We start from the raw sequence: 20,637 nt of genomic DNA on the forward strand, positions 1-20,637 counted from the left end.
GGGGCCCTGCTTCCCAAGAAAATCCCCGACCCCACTCCACTCCTTGGAGAGCCACCTACAGCTCCCAAAGAGGCCGGGCTCAAGCCCCAGGCTTCGCGTCCCTAGGCTTCTTGAGTTCAGTAAAAGGCCCTACAGCGACTTTGGTCCTAAGAAGCAATGAAGCCCCTGGGATCCTTCCCAATTCCAAGAAACTTCTGCGCCCCCGCCAGGACCCCGAAGCCTGTCCACAGGCCTCCTCTCCTTGCACGGTCTTCTGTTCGCTGTATACCCGCCCATTTTTATTTCTTGGCAGAGGCCCCAGGACCACCCGCTTGGGACCAAAGGCACTCTGTTGAGGTGCACGGAGGTGACTGAGCTTCCTGCAAACTCCCGACTCTGGACGGAGCTGTGGGCGAAGTGGGCATCCATCGGGTCACCTTTGTACCACCCAGACTTCGCCGGTCCAGGAGGCTTTGCTGCCACATAGGCCGCTGAACCTAATCAGCTTCTCACAGGTCCTGGAGGGGTGAGGACCGGCCTTGGGGCCGGGGGGAAAGGGGTTAGGTCCCAACACAGACACTCATTTTCGTATTATAAAGACATTTATTTAATCTATGAAAATAATGTACAATAAATACTTTCCCCTTTTCCTAATAAAGAATTTTAATAAATAATCTACAGTCTAAAACATAAAAAAGAGGAAAATAAGTCCCTCTAGTTATTTTTAAGAAAATCCCCCTAGAGTTTAATTATTCCTGAGATTTCATTGGAAGGAGTCTACCAAATGGAATTTTTGTTTCAATTTTAAAAGATGCCCGAGTGCCCAATATTTTAGAAGAAGGGGAGTGGATTAAACGCTAATTCAGTAATACCTGAATTTTAGCAAAACACATAAGTCTATGCAACTGGGGGTGGGAGAGGCTCAATTTTTCCAGACGGCCAAGGAGCACGGGGGTCGAAAGGGCCGGGAGGAGGAAACCGGTTAGGGAAACTGCAAGTCGATGGCACAGAGCGTGCTGGTGAAGAAGTCCAGATCTTCCTCGGAAAAGGGGACTGGGCTGTCGAGAGAACCTTGTAGGCTAGGGGAGAGGCCTCCGGACAGCTGGAGACAGGAGTCGGCCGCAAAGAAGTTGAGGTCGGGAAGGAAAGGCGAATCCTGGCGCTCTGGGAAGACGTCTTCTGGCAATGGCCCCGGCTCCTGGCCGCCCGACCCGCGCACCACGCAGCCGGGGCTCGGTGCGCCCGCGCCCTCTAAGCTAGCGGCTAAAGGCCGGGGGTCCGCGGCGCTCAGGGTCCCCGGCACCACCTCCAGCGGGTAAGAACAGGCTTCCCGAGCCGCCCGCGAGGCGGAGGGGACGCCCGGGCTGATCGCGGGCTCCTCAGCAGAGTCGCCGGTGTCCTCTAGGGCGCTCGGACAGGCAGGCTCCCCATCGGGCGGCTCTCGGTGCTGCGTCTGCCGCTTGTGCTTCATGCGCCGGTTCTGGAACCAGACTTTAACCTGCCTTTCGGTGAGGTCCAGCAAGGCCGCGATCTCGACGCGGCGTGGCCGGCACAGGTACTTATTAAAGTGGAATTCCTTCTCCAGTTCCAGCAGCTGAGTGTTGGTGTAAGCCGTGCGCAGCCTGCGCGCCCCGCCGCCACCAGCCTCTGGCAGTCCCAGGCCATCTGCAGAAAAAACAGGCTGGGCGTCATAGCGGGCCGTGTACTCAGCCCAACCTCGGATAAGGACTACCCCATCCGCCAAAACCAATATCACCTCTCTCTTTCCTCGCCACCCCACCCCCGTCGCCCACCCCAAAGCGGCTCGCTTTCACTGCTTTTGGGTTCCCTTCTCTCCCTCCCTAGTCAACAGCCCCGGCCCGGGTCAGGGCAAAGCATTCAGAGCCGCCCACGGGCCACGTAGGGGGTGGAGAGCGGCTCCCTTTTGCGCCGGAACCTCAGATTCCCCCTCCCAAGCCCTCCCAGTGGACCCCTCAATTCGGAACTTTGCAACTCAACCAGAGCGAGGGTCATAAAGATTGTTCTTCACCCCTCTTCCTCCCTAGCTCTGAATTCTTCCTCTTCTCCTAGTGTTGGGGCAGAAAGGACCGAATCTTTTCCTGCTTTTAAAGGCAATCCCAGCAACACACTCATTCCCCTACATAGATACGGGTGAAAACCTCAATAGAATCATTTTCTTTTAGCAGAGAAAAGGCGTTTCCCCAACCAGCTTCCAAAATCAGTGGCAGGAAGAGAAAAAAGACGCTGGCAGCGGCCGGGCCTGAACCCCAGCGAAGATTTTCCGCCTCCCCATCCCAGCAGTAATGGACGGGGCAAGGAACCCCAGCAGGTTCGCCACCTTTTTTTTTTAACCTCCTCCCACTGCTTTTTCTCCCCCTCTTCTAGCTGCCCCTCACCCCACCCCCACCACGCTTACTGACCTGCAGGCGATCCGACCCCGGAGGCCGGGACCGCGGAGGCAGCCGGGGAAGGAGACGTGGCGAATTGGCTGGGTTTTTTGGCGGATTTCTTCTCTTTCATCCAAGGGAACTCGGGAGCCAGGGGGGCAGTGGGGAGCGGCAGCGGTGGCGGCGGCAGAGCAGGCCCATCTTCGGCTCGCTTTTGGCTCCTGGGTCTCTGAAGGGTGGAGGCGCAGGGCTGGAGGCTGGGGAAGGTTTGCTCGAAAGGAGGAGGAGGAGGAATTAATGTCGACTCCTTGATTGATGAAGTTTGAAATGTCTCCAAGACAGCGGGGAAGGAAGTCAGACACTCGGCGAGCGATGGCTGGCTGTTTATAAACCCAATCTCCCTCTCAAATTCAAAATTCATGGCTTTCAATGGTGGGGGAGGGGGCTGCTGGGGGGGGCGTCAGGAGGGAGGATCGGAAGGGACCCCCCCTCCTGCCCCCCCCAGATTTATGTAATGGAGCGATTTTGGGAGGGGGAGATTTGGGTCTCTCTTTTTTTAAATTTTGGGCCTTTATAATTGTATATTGCTGATAAATACAAGCGTATGGGGACTCTATCTATTAAACCCAGGACTCCGGCGAAATTACAGGGAATTCGTGGTCACGGGACTGGCCTCCGCCAATCGCTCGTCTGGGCCTGGTGGAAAACAAGAGAGCATTATTTGCTTTAATTGATTCAAAAACTCCAGAGGACCACGACCTGGACACCATGAGCCCCATTCCTCCACCGGTGCCTCACACGCTCTCTCCCCAGTGCCTCCCTTTCTCCAGAAAAGCTAAGGGAACCTCTTCCTCAATCCCTCCAGAGGTTAGGAGGTTTCGGAAGCCTGGAAAGGAAGAAAATCTAAGGGAGAAATCTTCCTCTTTTCCAAGTATTTTCATAGAATAAATTAAGGCTTTCTCTACATGGCCAGCAGCATCCTTTTCTCTTCTCTCCTTCCCCAAGAAAAGATGAGTGAGGATCTCCCCGTTGGAGGAGGAGGGAGTTGAAAGAGGCTTCCACTCTGAAAAAGGTCAGTGTTAAGGTGCAAATAACAAAGAGATTTACAATCATCAGCACCACTATCCCCATGTCACCCTCCAAAAGCAACAGTTAAATCTTAGAAAATGGACAGGAACTCCCAGGTTGACACATAGAAGTGAGATGGAGCATGAGGGGCATTTTTGGGTCTCTAGCCTCCATAGCTGTGTGGTCTGGGTTCTTCTCTTCTCTGCCCAGTGTTTGCAGCACTGCCTCTGCCTCTTATGTCCCCCTGCTTTCCTCATTTTTAGGCATCCATGCTTCTTTGTGACACCCCCCTCCCCCCAAAACAGGCAGAGTCTAAGATGTGCTTGTACCCACTCCAGCCTCAAGCTTGTATCTGTATCCATATCCAGGGGCAAGAACAAGAACTGAGGTAGCCACTGATTTAACTTAGAGCACTCTCAAAGTTCAGGTCAGCATATGTGTGTGCCTGGTGTGGTGGGGAGCTTTTCCCCTAGGACAAAGAGACTTTCCCTCCCATTTTTGCCATTGTGCTAGTTAAAAAAAAAAAAAAAAAAAAAAAATATCCCTGACAAGGAAGAACTCCCTGAAGACGGTGGGAGTGGAAATAATGACCACTGAGATGATACGTCATTTCTGGCTCCTAGGGGAAAATGTTTTTAAATTTTATTTTGAGAAAACCAAGATAGTCTAAAGTTCAGAATGTTGTAATTTACTATAGGGAGAGGGCACAAGAAACTAGGCCTCAAAAACAGAAAACGAAAAGTCAATCTGGGGGAAGATTTTTAAATACGTGGGTCAGAGGGACAGAGAGGAGATGAGGCGATCAATCTTAGCCCTCTGACAGCTCCCTCCGATTGCATCAAAGAATTTGGCTCTTTGAGAAAGCAGAGGGAACAGCCAAAATTTCACATCCCTTAAAAAGGCCTAGGAGTGGGGGTGGGGTGCAAAAGAGATAGGTGATTCTGGGAGAGCTGGGAAACAGATGGGAAATGGGGACAGAGGGAAGGCGCTAAGTTGGGTGGAAAGTTTGCCTGGAGAACTCTCACGGCTCTGGCCTCCCCTCCCCCTCCTGTCTCTCTGCTGCCCAGCCAGGAGGAGAAGACTGGTTAGCAAAGAAATGGCAACCGAGCCCGGAGCTGGAACTAGAAACTTTCTGTCAATGTTGTATCTGCGTGGGTGGTGGTGAGTATTTTAAAAAGACGGGCAGAGAATTTTGAGTAGAAGGATGAGGGTGGGGGACAGGAGGATAAAGAAAGGGGAATTGGAGGTGGGGGCTGCAGGGACAGCAGGAGGCAGGAGCAGGAGGGCTCTGAACTGAGAGAGCTGCTGCAACCCGGGCAAAGTGGTCAGCAACAATAGTGCGCAACTCGGCTCCAAAGAAAACAATTTTTGCCATTTGGAGGTGTGGATGGGGGTGGGCATGGAAGAATCCAAATAGTAGCTGTCTGGAAGTCATTCAGGGAGGCCTGAGAGAGGGTTCTCCCTCTGGCCACCCCCTTGAACACCTCTGCGAGTTTAGCAACAACTTCTCCAGCTGGCTGAAGGATCGAGAGCTTATCTTGGGCAACTCGGGCAGAGACTGTCCCTGCAGGAAATACAGCTCTCTCTAACCCTTACTGACAGATTTTATGGCCAGATTAGCGAACAGCGGAAAACTTGGGTGTTAAAGGGGCCAAGAGAACCCTCCTTCTCAGAGACATCCCTCCTCCGCCCCTCTGTCCTGCTGTGAATTTTACAGCACGGATATTTTACCCAAGTCTTTGGCTGCTTTCGCTGAGTGCCTGGAATCTCCCAAAGAGAAGGATAGGGAACACCAAGCCAAGTTGGTTCTTATTTTTCTTGTTTTCAATTCCAGCTTTGAGCCAAAGCTCTGTTTTTCAAACTTAAGCTAAATTCTCTCTCTTGGCCTGTCTCTTTCCTGCTAGATAAATAAGCAACCCAACCCAACCCCAGAGCCAAACATAGCGCTTCATCTAGTTATATCATTCAGAACATGTTATTCAGGGAAGAAGAGAGAAAGAAAGAAAAACCCTTGAGCGTTATTTGATCCCAATCAAACTTTGCACGCTCTTATGCCTTTAAATTATAGCCTGACCCAATGCTAAATTGCTTACTGCTTGGATGAGCCGAGTCCAGTTAAAATCCTACTTGGTGGTGGTGAAGGGGGAGGGTGTAGAATTCAGGTTGCTTTTTTTATTGTTATTTATTGTTGCATAAAGACTATAATTACTAACCTTGGACTGCCAGGATGCAACATAAAAATGAAAATCAGCCCTCGCTTTAAGGCAGGGCCTGAAACGATTCTCATTCCCCACCCCCATCACTACCACCAAATATATGCTCCTAATTAAGCAATGCGGGCACATCGCTTACAATTAGAATTATGCAACTCTTCAGCAAGCAGCCATCGCTTCTCTTTCAACGAATTAGCTCCATATTTCAGCCGCCCTGTCTTCTCGCTCTTATCGGCTCCAGCGACTCGGCGGTGACATTTCATCTTTGACAGACCCTCTCTATTCTCACTCCAATGTGATAAAACTTTTATAGAACCACGACTAAGAAATGAAGTTTTCCCAAGGATGGTGGAAACAGAGCCGCACATTAGCCTGGGGACCATTTTATTTACGCTTGGATTCAACAGCTTCTCCCACCCGCCTCTCCCCTTTCTCTGGCAGGGGAAATCAAACGTGCCTCCTCTCCCTCCGCCTTGAGTTTTATTTTGTGATTTAATTTTACTTAGTTTTAAAGTTTGACCTGAGAAGTCTTTTTTTTTTTTTTTAGATTAATCATTTTTCTTTGTTTTCGTTTTAGACCCAATGGTGGTTGGGCTTCGGGTCACGTGACAACTTCTTTGTAGCTCCGGAAGAGGACTGTGAAGTTTAGGTTTCGTGGAAGAAACCGTAATCGGCCAGATTTTCTCGTTGGTAGTGGGAAGGGGTGAGGGGTGTATGGAGGTTGTGGCCAAAGGAGCTAACAGACGGAATGTCAATGAATGAAAAACCGAGAGGCACAGAGGCCAAACAGAAAACCCTACAGAGAGCACCCAAGAGTCACCCCTTACCTCCCAACTTGTTACTTAAACCACAGCTAAAGAATTTGGCAAAATGTTCCAGGCTCTTGTGAGTGAGAAAGTGGTATTTAAACCTGATACATATCAAGGGGGAGACAGAAACCTAGGCAGTGGACAAAAAGGCCAGGGAATGGTCTTCAGTGTCCTTGTCCTTCTTCCCTTGGGGGAAATTTGGCAGTCAGCAGCCTTGCTCTGCTATCTAAATTGGACCAGCAGGACAAGATAAAATTGATAACACAAAGTTTATTCAAGAATTGTTTGACAGACAACTCTTTTAGGTAAGGAAAAAAGTAACTATTGAAGAACAAAGAAAGTTCCAAGAGGGAATTAACTCTAGTTCTACAAATTCAGGACTATACAGCGACAATTAGGAGCTGAGTTCATGCCTTTTAGAACTAATTACAATTGTTCATAAGTACAAGTTTAACATAAATCTACAGCTCTTTTCTAGAGTACAATAATAACTAAAATAGCTGGTTTTACATGACAGGAAACACAATGTCCTTTATAACAAGTAAATACTAAAAAAGTACAATTTTTTCATTTTTTTCCCTCATATAAATACATAATGTAGGGGGATAAATAATACAAAAAAGAAAATATTTTAACAGGCTATAACCAATAAATATATATGAAAATGTTCACTAGAACACACGCTTTTTTGAGCGATGCGGACTTCTGCAGGCCCAGACATCTCTCACAGTTGTTTTTATATCCATTAAAATGTAAACTCTAAGTGCAACAAAAGCGTCCTGTCAGGAGGCTGAGCAAGGCATACAGGCCCTGCAGCAGCCGCTGCCTGGGACAGTCAGTTTGTTCAAATATACCCTGTTTTCACGTTAAGTCAAGAGAGCAACAGAAGAAAAGAAAAGTGTAGAACCTGTGTCACCAACTGCCTTCTGTGGAGAGAGGGGGATGGAGCTGGAGCTGAGATGGAGGCAGCAGAATGGGCAAGCCTTCAGTCCTAACAACCTGCCTGCCCTAGCCTCCACACTTTTCCTTAAAAATATATGTATATATATATAATTTATAATATAAGCAGCTCTTTCAGGATCTCTCACCATCCCTGAGCCCTCTAAAAGCTGTAATTGATGAGGGTGGGATGTATAGATGTGAATGTCTTAGAGCAGAAAAACCTGGGGCTGGAAATGGAGGGGGTAGGTACCTCAATAAACCTCAAATAAATAGGAACAAATTTGAGGATTGGGGAAAGTTGAAAGGGAACGTGCTTTGTGCCCTTTGGGTTTGAAATGTGTTTTCTTATTTTTTTAAAGGAGAATTGAGGAAAAAAAATCAAGATTTGGGGGGAATTACCTACAAAGATGTAAGGTAAGTCCGTTGGGTGGTGATGGCCTAGCCATCTTGTCTGGTTTTTAAAATGTGCTTCTCTGCCTCATCCTATCTCATCTTCCTCTACCTCACTCCTAGGCGTGGAATTCCAACTTGGTAGTGCTGGAGCCCTGGGGTTGATGGGGTCATCTCCAATCTGCTGTGGATTCCTTTCCGATGGGTTGGCAGGCAGATGGAACAAGGGGTGGAGGACTTAAAAGCAACCTCTCAGGCCAGGGGGAGGGGAAGGAGCTTCAGACTGGCTCTGCCCAGGAAGCCTAGCTACCACCTCCCTGGCCCCTCTTTCAGACGTCCAGGCTGCCCCCACAGAGCTCCACAGTCTCCCTCTTCCTCCCCATCCCCTAACCCTCGTCTGCCCTCTCCCATCACAGGTGTGTTAATTTGGGCGCTTCTTGGATTCTACCCTGAGGAGGAGGCGCATGGTGAGAGGAGAGGTCTGTGTAGGTGGGGTGGGGGTCGCAGGGTCCGTGGTGCTGGCTGGGCGCCATAGGGGGAGCCCCGTTGTAGTCCAGGTTCCCGGAAGGGTGATGGGAAAGGTGGTTGAGGCCATAGAGGGAGGGGCCGGCAGGGGGCGGCAGCGGATCTGCGTAGCCACCCCCGCTCACGTACACCGGACTGCCCTGCATGGTGGGCGTCCCGTAGGCGCCCCCGTTGGCTTGGAGGACGTGCGGCTCGTACTCGGGCGCCGGGGTCGGGGGATACTTCTGCGGGGCGCCACAGCCTTTGAGAGGGGGCTGGTAGTTGGAGGGCAGCGCGTAGGCATTCTGGTGGGCTTTGCCGAAGGCGGGCGGGGACGGACTCTCGTAGCTGGGGGTCATGGAGTGTAAGGCGTTCATGAAGCCGGCCGTGGACTGCATGGCCTGAGGGGGGCTGCCGGCGGGAGAGGGGCCCCCTGACGACGAGGCCAGCCCCTTGGCCTTCTGGTCCTTCTTGTATTTCATGCGCCGGTTCTGGAACCAGATCTTGATCTGCCGCTCGCTGAGGTTCAGCAGGTTGGCCATCTCCACACGGCGAGGCCGGCACAGGTAGCGGTTGAAATGGAACTCCTTCTCCAGCTCCACCAGCTGTGCGCTCGTGTACGCCGTTCGCGCCCTCTTGGATGCCGCAGACCCCGGGGGGCTCTTGTCCCCTCCCGCGCCGCCGCTGCCGCCACCACCGCCTCCGCCGCCGCCACCGCCGCCGCCGCCACCACAGCCCTCTGCTGGATCCGAGGGGGAGGGGTGGGAAGGGGAGAAAATGAAATAAAAGATAATTACTGAACACACCGAAATTGAATGCATCGTTTCTTAATAAATCCAGGCCTGGACTGGGAGCCCCCGCCGCCTCCCCTTCGCGTCCCCGCCTCCTCCTCACTCCCCCACCCCACCTCCCGTCGCATTAGCGGACACTCTATAATAGTGGCATTTATTAAGAGACCTGTTCTCCTTTCGCTGCCCCAGCTTATGAAAATTTGATCATGTCACGCAGACAGAGCCGCATAGCCATTTATTTAGGGCTGGATTTTCGCGTGCGTGCTTTCTCCCCCATCCCCAAATCCAGGTCCGGGAAAACATTTCCCCTCCTCGCCCACCCGGTCCTGAGGACAGGATGGGAGATTGAGGGGAACCCTCGTGGGCAGGACCCCGAAGTGTGGCACGAAGAGGCTGCTGCGCCTGGAGGCCGGGACCCCAGGCCGTCCGAGCGATTGTGATTAATACCCACTGTAATCATACTTAATAATAATCAATCTTTGACGACTCTGCATCCTCCAGGCAGCGCCTCCTCTTGGCTCTGTGGCCTTGGGAAGGGCTTTGAGGCCACGCACCGGGCCTTCTTGGAGCTTTCAGAAGCTCCGGTGGAGGGCGGCTAGAGGGAGGAGGGTGTTGGCGGGGTCAGGGGTCATTAGGGGGTAGGTGTATCAAAAATGTACCCGACAGCCACCTAATATTGTTCCCAGTCAGTCTCGTGGGCGCCTAGGGGCTGGGTGCTAGAATAACAGTGACATTCCTGGCTCGGACAAAAGCTGATGACAAGGAAGGCAAAGAACTGGTACCTGTGCCGGGGGAGCTGTTTTTCAGCTTGGACGTTTGCCTCGACTCTTTCATCCAAGGGAATATCTGTTTGGTGAGGGTGGAGTTGGTGCCGGGACCGCACTTGGGGGGACCACTTTTGCTGGGCCCACCCCCGTTATTGCTGTTGCTAGTGGCACTGGTAGGTGCGGCGCTGGGCGGGGGTGAGCCGGGCGGGGCGGGCAGGGGCTCGGGGGCCAGGCCGGGCCTCATGCAGCTGCCGTTGAGCTCCTTGCTCTTGGCATGTGGGGCAGCGTTGCCCAGGGACTGCAGTGAGCACGCTGAGCGCTGGTAGTCGCCCTCCAGGTGTGTGGCGGCCTGAAATGGGGGTTGGGGGGGGCCGTCGTAGCCGAAGCCATTGCTGCCAGGGTACGAGGAGTAGCCTCCGAAGAGAGCAGCCGCGGTGTTGTCGTAGTAAGTGGCTTTCTGCATCGCTGGGTGAGGCCCGGGCAGTGGGTGGCAACTTGCAAAGGCCTGATACCCTCAGTACCGGACATTGGCAACCCTGGGGGTCACGTGACACGCCGGACCCCCCCCCCTCCCCTCTGTGCCCCCCTCCTCCGGGGTCTGTTCCGAACCGCTGACCTGCGGGGCGAGAGAAGAGACACAAGGGGGAAAAGAGGACTGGGGCTCGAATCCATCTTAGGAACTGAAAAGGGAACTGACAGCAATAGGGATTTTTCTTCTCCCCTCCCCGACATCTCCAAAGCAGATGCTGAGGCCTTGTCCCCAACCTGAAATGGATTTGTCTTATTTTAACTCTTTAATTTTAAAGAAAAAAAAAAGCCCACTAGTTTTCATTTTCACTAAAAGAAAAATAAATGAGGACTATATGCCTTTCAGGACTGCCTAGAGGTACAATGTACGGCAAAGGCCATTGCTTCTCTCCTGCCTGTGCACTAGCCCCTGACCTCCCCTGCTCCCTCTCTCCCCATCTCTCCTCCCCAACTCTGGGATAGGGTGGCTCAAGGGAGGAGACAGTTGGAGACTCCAAAATAAAAGCATCATCAGCACCCTCCTCTGAGCCCAGAGGCTTCTATGCTTCCAGCCTTTGCCTCCTTCCAAGTCTAGCCTGAGGAAAACCAAAGGATCTCCTAAAAAGACAGGCAGGAGAAGCAAGTTCAGCAGAGAAGCTTCTCTGGCGAGGTGTCCTTTCCTCTTCCCACTACTACCCTACCAGGAAGACAACAGCCTGACCCAGAAACTTCCTGATGATTTTTAGCCTCCAGAGCCAGCTGAACTGAGACTCATCCGTCCATGGCTCTGTGGCAGGTACTGCCACCTCCAGTCCCTGGCTTTGCTCAGCCAAGCCTGGGACCGGGCAGCCAGTGGCCCCTTGGGGCCCCCAAATGGAGAGGACTGTTTCAATTTCCAGGGTCGGTCCAGTTGGTGCTGTGACCATTTGGCCCAGGTCTCTCCCCAAACCTCTCTCTCTCTCTTTTTTTTCCATGAGACTTAATATTTCCCACCCTTTCCTTCGCAGTCTGTTTTCTTTGATTTCTCCAAAAGAAAAGAAGAAACAAGAAGTTACAACTGCTGCACTTTTCTACTGAGATGGGGAAAGTGCTTTCCAAAAGAGAAAATTATTCCTGAGGAAGAAAAATCAACAAAGCAATTTGAACAATATTATTCTCTGGGTTAGAAACAGAGATATCCCTGTTGACTGAGGTTCCCTGAGGGGGGATAAAAATCACTATTTTAATACAGCCTTTTAAAAGTGTGCCAGAAAAATAAAGATTCAAACTAACAGGATTTTGTGTATTTGTTCTGAAACTTCTGACTGCATTTTTTCCCCCTCTGTCTCTCTCAACTCTTCACCATCACTTTTCATAAAACCTTCATACTGCCATGTGTGTTTGGAAAACTTAAATCTTATTCAGCCCAGCTGGTCAACTCCAAAGAAAACTAAATATAGGAAAATAAAATAAAATAAAATAAAAGGAGTGCAGGTGAAGAAAGTCCCTTCCTCACATAAATCTCCTTTTTCATGGCACAGATTTATACTCAAAAGGGAATCGGTGTAACCCTGAGTTCCGATTGGTTTCTGGAAATACACATGGGTCTGCAAAGCAGCAGGTCCCTTCCAGGGAGAACCAGAGTTCAATTGACCAGGCTGACCCAATCCCTTTATTATTATTACCATTAGCCTCTGCTGATTTAACCAAAATTAGCTTCTGAGCAGCCCTGGCTGAAGGGGGAATTAATTAACAGGCATTAGTTGGGGTTGTTATTAATAGATAGAGAATGAAATAAAAACGTTGGAGGGGGTTGGCTGGCTGGGCCCTGGCTTTATTTAGTCTCAATGATTGTTACAGCAATAATAATGATGACGATGATGGTAGTAATAATAATAAAACAATAATTTGACTAGCCACCTGGGGCCAAAATTCCTGTCGCTCCCCTTGCAATAAACCCCAAACCATCGCAGGACGGAGGCCAGGCGAGTGTTCAAAGCGAAGGAGCCAGAGACACGATAGGAAAGAATGGAGACTCTGCTGGTTGTGCAGACAGGGCCAGGAAGGTTTGTGAACCCGGGTAGTCCCTGGCTGCTGCGGCCAGGCTGCCTCGGCGGCTAGCGACGAACTACCAGCCCCCTACGCAAAGAGCAAGCGATCAGGACACCAAATCGGTTATCGGCAGCAGGTTCCCAGCACACCAGCCGACCGAGGCTACCGCAGGCGGCAGCAAGTTTGGGCGCTGGAAGTAACCGAATTAAAAGGCGCCTTAGAAACTCCGCTTCGGGACTTTGCTCAGCAGGGCCCGAGCTCGAGGGCGCCAAGGCCTGGCGGACGGGACAGTGGGAAGAGGGAAAGGTGCCGGGGGTTTTCAAGATCAGGGATCCAGAACAAGAGGGGGTGGGGAACAGCTCTACCAAGCCAAACAGATCTATTTCCCTTGCCTCCATGTTGGAAAAATTCAGGTTCCATATGGCTCCTTGGGAGGGAGGGAGGGAGACGGTGGCTGCCGGCTTCCCCCCAGGGTCTCGGTGGAGAAGGGAGGTGAGCCCCCCCAAGAACCCCATCTTGCCAGGCACACCCCAGGGAGAGCCAGGAGAGTAACAATAGCTGGGGAAGCCCCGAGAGAGAGAGGATAGGCCATCTTCCAGGACTTAAAAAAATTAATGGAAGGAAGAAAAATAAAAGAACAAGAAAGAAAGAGAGTGAAGGTTGAGACTTTCTTAGCAACCGGGGAGAAAATTCATCCCTGGATCTGGCTGCTGAAAGAAAAGAGAGGAGAAAAGAGGAGAGAAGCAGGGAGAGGGAGACAGGGAGAGAGAGGGAGAGAGAGAGAGGGAGAGAGAGAGAGAGAGAGGGAGGGAGGGAGGGAGGGAGAGAGAGAGTCGCTGCGTGGAAGGAAGCTTAAAGCTTGTGAACTCTTCTTGAACCGAGATTGGAGTCATATGGGCCATAAATCATTGAGACATACTCTCCGCCATTCACAAACTGATAGCCTATTTCAGTCCAGCTTACCTTAGCCACCGACGAGGGGAGAACAGGCAGACATAATATATATTCACATCGAGCCCCAGCGCGAGCGGCAGGCGAGAAATCTCCCCTCCTTGAAGGCAAAGGAAAAAAAGACCACTGTTTAAAGCTGCGTCGCCCCCCCCCAAAGCCACCCCGGCTGGGGAGCCGGAGGGGCAGACCGGCCAGAGGAGCTGCGCGGCGTCCGCTTCAATTCACTCGGCTTAGGAGCAGGGGTGTGCAGGAGGAAGGGGGTGGGGGAGCGGGAAAAAAAATAGAAGACCGAAAGGTGCCGGAGGCTCAGCTCGCCCGAATCCAGCTCCGGGCTCCAGCAGGGCTAAGCCGCCACAGTGTGGTTGCCCTATAAGACTGGTACGCCCTACTCTCCGTAACAATGGCCTCTGCTTTTGCACAGGGAAAAAAAAACCACACAGACACACACACACACTCACTCACTCACACACAAGCTCACACACCCCCCCACCTCTCCCCCTTTAGCAAGCTTAGATGCCTGATAAGGAGGGAAGGTGATGGTAGTGATGGGGAAGGGGGGAAATTTAAAAATACCCCCCTCCCCAAAAGAAGAGTGAGAAGGAAAGAAGGAAGAGTTTCTTTTTTAAAACACAGGTAAAAATTTAAATCTAGACTGGGGGGACAGGGAAGAAGAGGTGAGCAAAGGCAAGGAAGGGCGGTGAAGTTCACAGCTCCCCCCATACCCCACTAGTAAACCATTATGCTAATTTGAGAAGTAGCATTTGGAGGCTGAGTCCGAGGCAGGCCTGGCCCGGGGCTGAGGGGGTGGGGGTGCCGGGTGCCCCTCTGTGCTCATTCGCAATTGGAACGCCAGGACTTTTTTAGAAAGTAGTTTAGCTCCTCAGGGACTGGTGGCTGGATCTCCAACACTCGCACTCTGACTCTCTCCTTCTGAGTCTCCAGCCCCAGCTTCTTCCCTCCACTACACCCTCTCTGTTCCTCCCCAGATCTCCCCCTAATCTCCAGGCCCAGTCTCAAACCAAGGGAGAGGGAAAGACCAGATCTTTTTTAAAAAACACCCCTCCCCCCTGTTCTTTTTGAGAACAGACAACAAGCGGTGAGTGATTTTTAAAACCCAGAACATCTTGCAGGGGGAGGAGGGTTGAGGAAAGGGTGACAAAAGGAGGACCCTGTGTTTTAGCTTGAGCTCCAGACTGGCTGGCAGTAGAGGGGCTGAAAGAACTTCATGGAGAAGCTTCTCTTATGATTCTCACCTCTGGATAGGCAGAAGGGGCTAAGAGGTGATAAGGACATTTGTACTTCTAAGAAGGGAAGCACTAGCAGGGTGGCTTAATTTTAAATGCCCTGGCAGAAGAGATGGAAGATGGTTATTATTATGATTCAGAACAACCCTGTTTGTTTCTCTCTGCCCTGCAAGATTTATGACTCTTGGCACAAGTGAGGAAGGCCACAAAAGCTAAAGTTTTCTTAGGGTGTGTTTGAGCAGGGCAGGAAAAGGCAAGGAGGAGGCCTGTAGGAGGAAGACAGGAGCCAAAAATGTAGGTGTCTGCAGATTTGGGACAGGGGGTGGGGAATAGTCACTCCGGGAGGAAGGAAAAGACAAAAAGAGCACCGGGACATTTCCCAAAGCAGGAGAGTTTGCAACTCTGCCTAACTGCTGACTCGGAGCTAGGGGATGAAATAGAAAGCAGACTCTTGTCTCTAAAAGCAGCTTGGAAAACTGGTTCTCTGAACTTTGTGTAAGGCACTACCCTGTGATTTCCTGGTTAGAATACTTGGCTTTTGCCTTCTCCCATCTGGATGCACCAGGAGAGGGAATGGGACTGGGGAAATCAAAGGTGAGAGATGATTTCCAGCTATTGTGTCCCCTCCAGGATAGAATGGCGGTGTCAGGCAAAGCTTCCCTCATTCCTCTCACTCCCCACTCACAGGCTCTACTTTGGGATGAGAAAGGGAGTAGCCCCTGGCCTCCGGCCCCCACTTCTTCCAGGCAAGGCTAAGTCAGGCCAGGTGAGTTGGAGCAGCCGGTTTCTGGAGGCTCTGATAAACTGGGGGTACCTGTGGCCTTCTTGTCCTCCAGCAACAGGAGCCACATGCAGAGCCTCAGAATGTAATGTCCTGAGGACCCCACCTCCTGCCTAGAAAGTTGGTGGCTGGGGGAAGCACGGGTTGGGGGAGGTGGGAGGTGAGGATGGAGGGTGGAAGCTATTTTTCTGTGTTTATTAGTAGTATCAAGAAAAGAAAATGTCCAAGCCAGACCTAGACTTGGGGCTCAAGCCAGCCCGGACCTCCAAAGAGACCTGTTAGGGCTGCCTGAGTATGTAACTGCAAAAAGTCTGTCCTGAGATCTCTACACTCTGGTTAGAGACCTACAGGGCCAGACCCAAGTAACTTTGAGCCTGGTGAGTCGGGGACTGGGGCCAGGGAGGCTTCCAGAGGCTTTAAAGGAACCAGCACCTTTGGGATTTTTTCTCTCACTCCCCAAAATAAAATAAAAGCCAAGAATGTACCTCACATCCTTTGCTGTCCTAGCTGTTAATATCATTGGGTTAGAGAAGGTCACTGTAAAACTGAGAGAAGAGGAGAACCTGATCGCTTTTGGGACTGCACAGCTTTGCCTCTAGGAATAATACAAGAGCCCAGAAGGCACCCAGCAAGCCTCGGGCCGGCTGCAGGAGAAGCGGACGTGGAGCTGAGCTGGAGGTGGAGGAGTGTTCCAGAGACAACAGCAGACCCCTCCCCTCCCCAAGCCTCCTCAACCCTTTGTGGTCCCTCTGGCTACAGAAGGCAGTGGGGCATAATGGGGTGGGAGTGAAAAGGAGGACCAAGAAGCAAGAAAACGAACCTGGAGAAAATCTCAGAGGATATGCACCCCCAAATGCGGTAGGAGATGGAGTGGGGGCTTCTTAATTCTGGAGTACAGAGCCCATTTGGAATGCTTGGGAGGCAATTAGATCCCAGTTTGGTTTCTTTCTTGCCTTTTTTTCTTCCTCTTTCGGAGGTCTCTGGCAAGCAAGCAAGCTGTCCCCTGATTAGGGCTGGAAGGCTGGAAGATGGAGGGTATGACAGGCACCCCTGAGGGGCCCAGGTTTGACTGAGGTGTTGCTGCTGGCTGGGGCTTTTCAAACTTCAGGGAACAAAGGCTGGTAGTGAGGAGTTTCGGCAGGGAACTTGGAGTGGGGGACACCAGAGCAGTCTGAGGGAAGACTTTGGGGTCTGGGAAAAGAGAAGCGGGAGAAGGGCTTATCATCCCTGACAGTGAAGTCGTGATTTAGGAGCAAACTGGAGATACAGAAGAAGGAACAATTTCTTCTTGGATTCGGGAGGTAAACCTGGGAAACTTTGTGTGTGTGCCCACATGTGTGGGGTGTGTGTGTGTGTAAGAGAGAGAGAAAGGAGGAGAAAGAAAAATTGAAAAAGAGGAAAATTGAGGAAGAGACAGAGATACTAACATAAACTAATAAAGTCAAAAAATAGTAATAAGGATAGAGATTAGAGAGAATGCCCCTCTTCACAGACATCCTTTCCTCTTCCATTCTGTTTCTTCAGATCCAGAGCACTTGCCCTGGCACCTCTCTTCCCCACCCCACTGGGTACCCAGTATCAGGGGACGGGAGCACTTTAAACCCCCTTGAGCAACCAAGGGCTGCCCACCCGTCTAGATTCCATGGGATCGCGCCTGTTTCTCTCCTCCAAAAATGCATCAACTAGCAAACAAAAAATCTCTCAATAAGAGCAAACTGGCTGGCTCTTTTAAAACCGATTTCTGATCTTAGACTTGGGGCAGTCAAAGATCCTGCCCCTGGCTCAATCAACACAAAATTCGCCTGGTCCACCGGCTAGCTGGGGAGCTGGGATCTGGAAGCCTGAAGCAAGGTGTTTGGCGATGTGCTTCTTCCTGGCCCTGTCTGGGTTCCCGGTCCCACACTGTTTTCCAGCTTTACTGCCCAACTTTGTAGCCCTGGCAGAGTGGCGTTAAGTTCACACACTCACCTGAATCTCCATCTTCCCTTAAGTATTAACAAAGATTTCAAAGCTGGGGGTTGTAAAGTGGGAATTGCTAATGAAGAAGGCTCTTGGCATTCGGATCCCCATTCCCAGTTCTCCAATAAGCCAGAGAGGGAGGGAACAAAGAGGCACCGGGAAGGGAGAAGAGAAGGCCCGCTTAGACCCTGCTCAACAATAGTGGGATCGAAAGAAGAAAAAGGTCGCTGCAGTGGAAGAAGAAAAATCCAAGCGGTACTTTTTCCCCATCCCATGTGTGGGGGCGCTGCCCTCTCCCTAGCAGAGCCCGTGAAGGGGTGGCAGGACAAAAAGGGCAACCACAAGGGTGTGCAAAGTCCACGCGATGACATGGAGGCCGCCTTAACACGCTAATGAGGGGATGGTGGTGCTACCAGCGATGTTGAGAGCCTCAGGCAGGTGGGCTCTTTGGTGGTGATAGATCCCTATCTGAATCAGGGCTCCTGCCTCATCTAGCAGATCAGCCTTAGCCTGGCAAACCCTACCTCCAGCAAGTGTTGAGACAAAGGTGGGCAGAGCAGAGAAGGCAGAGGAAGGGAGGCTGCGAATCCTGGGCAGCTTAGGGGCTGCAGGGGGTGCTGGGGAAGGGAGGGAGAAACAGTAAAAGAGGAATGGGCCCAGTCCCCGAGGCTGAGAGGGCCTCTCCTGACAGATTGGATGTTTCTTGCCCAGTGACCTCTGTTTAGCAGACAATAACTCACTGGATTAATGACCAATCAGCGAAAGGTCTTCCGAATTGTCTCCAAATATAAAACTCCAAAGTCAGAATGGGACAGGACCAGAGTCTGGGCCTGCCAGCCCTTTTGTTTTTTCTCCTCAAAATAGGATTTGGGGCTAGGCTTTAGGAAGTGGATTATCTGCACAGAGTCTGAGATTTCCCATCCCATCTCCTACTTCTCTCCTCCCCCAGAATTCATATTCTAAGCCACACTTTCCAAGGTAGACTGGAAACCTCCCCTCCCCTGCTAGCCTCCTCACATCCCTGACCCTACAAGAAATTTCCTTGCTTACAACCATGCAACTGAGAAACCACCACTCCTTTGGAATTGGGAGAAGAACTGGAAAATAAAAGCAAATATAGAGTGGGGGTCTTCCCCCTCGCAGAACTTCTGTCCTGGCTGCCCCAGAGGAGATCTGGCAGAGCGCTGTGCCTCCTGTGTGTGCCTCCTCCCAAGAAGTGAGGGCCCAAAGGCCCAAGGTTGGGGTGAGGCTGAGAAGGGGGGCACCTGCTGTCACAGAATCCAAATTCTGAAACCACTGCTCAGTCCCTGGGCTGGGGTAGGGGGCACCTTAAAAACCACACTCTGTTGGGAGGCCGAGGTGGTCGGATCATCTAAGGTCGGGAGTTGGAGACCAGCCTGACAAACATGGGGAAACCCTGTCTCTACTAAAAATACAAAATTAGCTGGGTGTGGTGGCACACGCCTGTAATCCCAGCTACTGGGGAGGCTGAAGCAGGAGAATCGCTTGAACCCAGGAGGCGGAGGTTGCGGGTTGTAGTGAGCCAAAATCGTGCCATTGTACTCCAGTCTGGGCAACAAGAACGAAACTTCGTCTCAAAAAAAAAAAAAAAAGCACTTTGAACAACGATACCCTTAGCCCAGTGCCTGGCAGGGAAAGGGTCTTGTTGCTCAGTGAGGCCTAGCCCTTATTTCCTTAGCCCCTCTGCAAATGCCAATCTCAACCCAACCCAGCTAGCTAGCCCCTCTCACTGCCTTCTAGTTCCAGTGCTCTCCTCAGGGCTACTGCTCAGCAAGAATAAGGGCACCTTCAGAAGCAGGAATAGTCCAGATTCCAGTGGATTTCCTAGAGCCAGACTGAGTAAGCATCCCCTGCTCTAGGTATATGTAAACTCTGAATATTGCAAATAAACATGCAGCAACATCTATACCCAGATGCCCGCAGAGCACCAGGACCACAAGGGAGTGCCTCCCACGCACTGTCCTGCAGAGGATGGCTACACATAGAGGTGCCCAATTTTAGAACTGGGGAGAAATCAGGGATTGTCTAGTCCAACTTGTTACAGATAAGGAAACTGAGGCCCAGAGCAAGGAGGTGATTTGGCTAGAGCCATACTTGGGATAGGCTTGGGAGTCAGAAGGCTTGAATTTTAGATGTGCCAGCTTGGCTGTGTGACATGAAGCAGATCACTCCTTGGGCCTCAGTGTCCCCTTCTGTAAAGCCCGGGCATGTGTATGGAGGGAAGGGGTTTAGTTAAATGATCTTTAAAGTCTCTTTTTGGACTAAATGTTAGTGATTCTCCATGTGCTGATACAAAAGTGAGTGACAATAAGAAGTAATAAACTGAGTTCTGATAATAAAGGGCACCATCGTGACCAGATTTGGAGTATTTCTTCTTGGGGTTTAAATGCTTACCACCACTGAGCACCAACCCAGTGCCTAGCCCTCCTTTGCCCTATAGAGGCTCATGCACTGGGTTTTACTGCTCTTCTGTATGTGGGGTGGGTTGTTTTCTATCCTCATCACCAAACCCAAAGTGCTATTTTTAGACACTGCAACTTGAGCAGTAAATAATTAATTTGTATAATTGAAGGAGGAAGCTTTCAACCTGGCAATTTTTAACCAGGCATCAATGCACCCATTGTACCAGCCGAGCCTTCTCACCCGACCCCCACCCCCTGCCCACACACCTACCAGCCTCCCCAGTTGCCTCCCCCTCAGTTGGAGACCAGCATTCCCCAGATGGCCAGCAGGGTCCACAGGGCCAGACTGTGTCCCTCACGAAAAAGTTCCATGCTTTGCTCTGCTTCCCCATAGAAGTAGGTCTGCCAGCAGCTGCACCTCAAGCTTGCTTTCCCTACCCCCGAAGCTGTGCTGGGCTCCAGGTCTCTGCTCTCTGCTCTTGGGAAACATGTAATCTCCCTCCCTAGCTCAAGATGCCCCAACAATGCAGCGAGTTTGCATTTCAAGAAACTCCCATTAATATCAATTTACTTCACTGAAACCTCGGGTTCTTCATCAAGTTGATGATTTATGATAAAATCAATTAAATTACGGCCACTTAGGGCCCAGCCGCTTCCTCTCAGATTTCATTGGTGTGGGGCCCAAGTGTCTGGTGGAAAAATGCAAGTTTAGCTGGAGGCGAGGAAAGATAATTCTGCGGCTGAGAAAATTTAATGCAAAACAATTTCCAGGCAAAGCTGGGCGTCTGGACAGAAATGCAAGAGCTACTAGTTGGCCTGCGGAAATTACTATCTAGGGTCAAAATGTTTTTCTCCCCACCCCCATCATCCTGCATGGCTCCCTTACTCTAT

At 51.2% G+C, this 20,637-nt stretch overlaps 2 protein-coding genes and 1 long non-coding RNA gene across 9 annotated transcripts in view; 1 reads left to right on the forward strand and 2 right to left on the reverse strand.

Annotated features, from left to right (window-relative positions):
- Positions 1 to 571: 571 nt before the first annotated feature.
- HOXB2 (homeobox B2) lies at positions 572 to 2,985 on the reverse strand. Its single transcript, XM_012451846.2, has 2 exons — positions 2,400 to 2,985; positions 572 to 1,644 (listed from the first exon to the last, which is right to left on the reverse strand). Exons 1-2 carry the CDS (start codon positions 2,785 to 2,787, stop codon positions 962 to 964), a joined length of 1,071 nt encoding a protein of 356 aa, XP_012307269.1. The 5' UTR covers positions 2,788 to 2,985; the 3' UTR covers positions 572 to 961.
- On the forward strand, positions 1,976 to 8,983 carry LOC105716967 (uncharacterized). 3 transcript variants are annotated; one of them, XR_001107403.3, is made up of 7 exons: positions 1,976 to 2,308; positions 3,372 to 3,438; positions 4,502 to 4,595; positions 6,225 to 6,333; positions 7,758 to 7,812; positions 8,205 to 8,255; positions 8,794 to 8,983. It is a non-coding gene; the product is annotated as an uncharacterized LOC105716967 (long non-coding RNA). The 3 variants fall into 3 exon arrangements; XR_001107404.3 differs by lacking the exon at positions 1,976 to 2,308 and having other exon boundaries at positions 3,225 to 3,438; positions 4,506 to 4,595; XR_001107402.3 differs by lacking the exons at positions 1,976 to 2,308; positions 3,372 to 3,438 and having other exon boundaries at positions 3,976 to 4,595.
- HOXB3 (homeobox B3) overlaps positions 6,707 to 20,637 on the reverse strand; it is a 41,254-nt gene continuing 27,323 nt past the window's right edge. For 2 of the 5 annotated variants that reach the window (XM_012451837.3, XM_064367498.1), the window contains exons 3-5: positions 13,352 to 13,439; positions 9,866 to 10,466; positions 6,707 to 9,034 (exon numbers count right to left, since the gene is read on the reverse strand). In XM_012451837.3, the coding sequence (XP_012307260.2) occupies positions 8,199 to 9,034; positions 9,866 to 10,313 (1,284 nt within the window). In that variant the 5' untranslated portion in view covers positions 10,314 to 10,466; positions 13,352 to 13,439 and the 3' untranslated portion in view covers positions 6,707 to 8,198. Of the gene's footprint in view, positions 9,035 to 9,865; positions 10,467 to 13,351; positions 19,981 to 20,637 lie in introns of those variants that run through there. The other 3 variants (XM_021670574.2, XM_064367499.1, XM_064367500.1) reach the window with 3 other exon arrangements.

The sequence above is a fragment of the Aotus nancymaae genome, unplaced genomic scaffold (assembly GCF_030222135.1).
Source record: "Aotus nancymaae isolate 86718 unplaced genomic scaffold, 86718_ANA_hifiasm-v0.15.2.pri h1tg000072l, whole genome shotgun sequence".
NCBI classification, from domain to species: Eukaryota; Metazoa; Chordata; class Mammalia; order Primates; family Aotidae; genus Aotus; species Aotus nancymaae.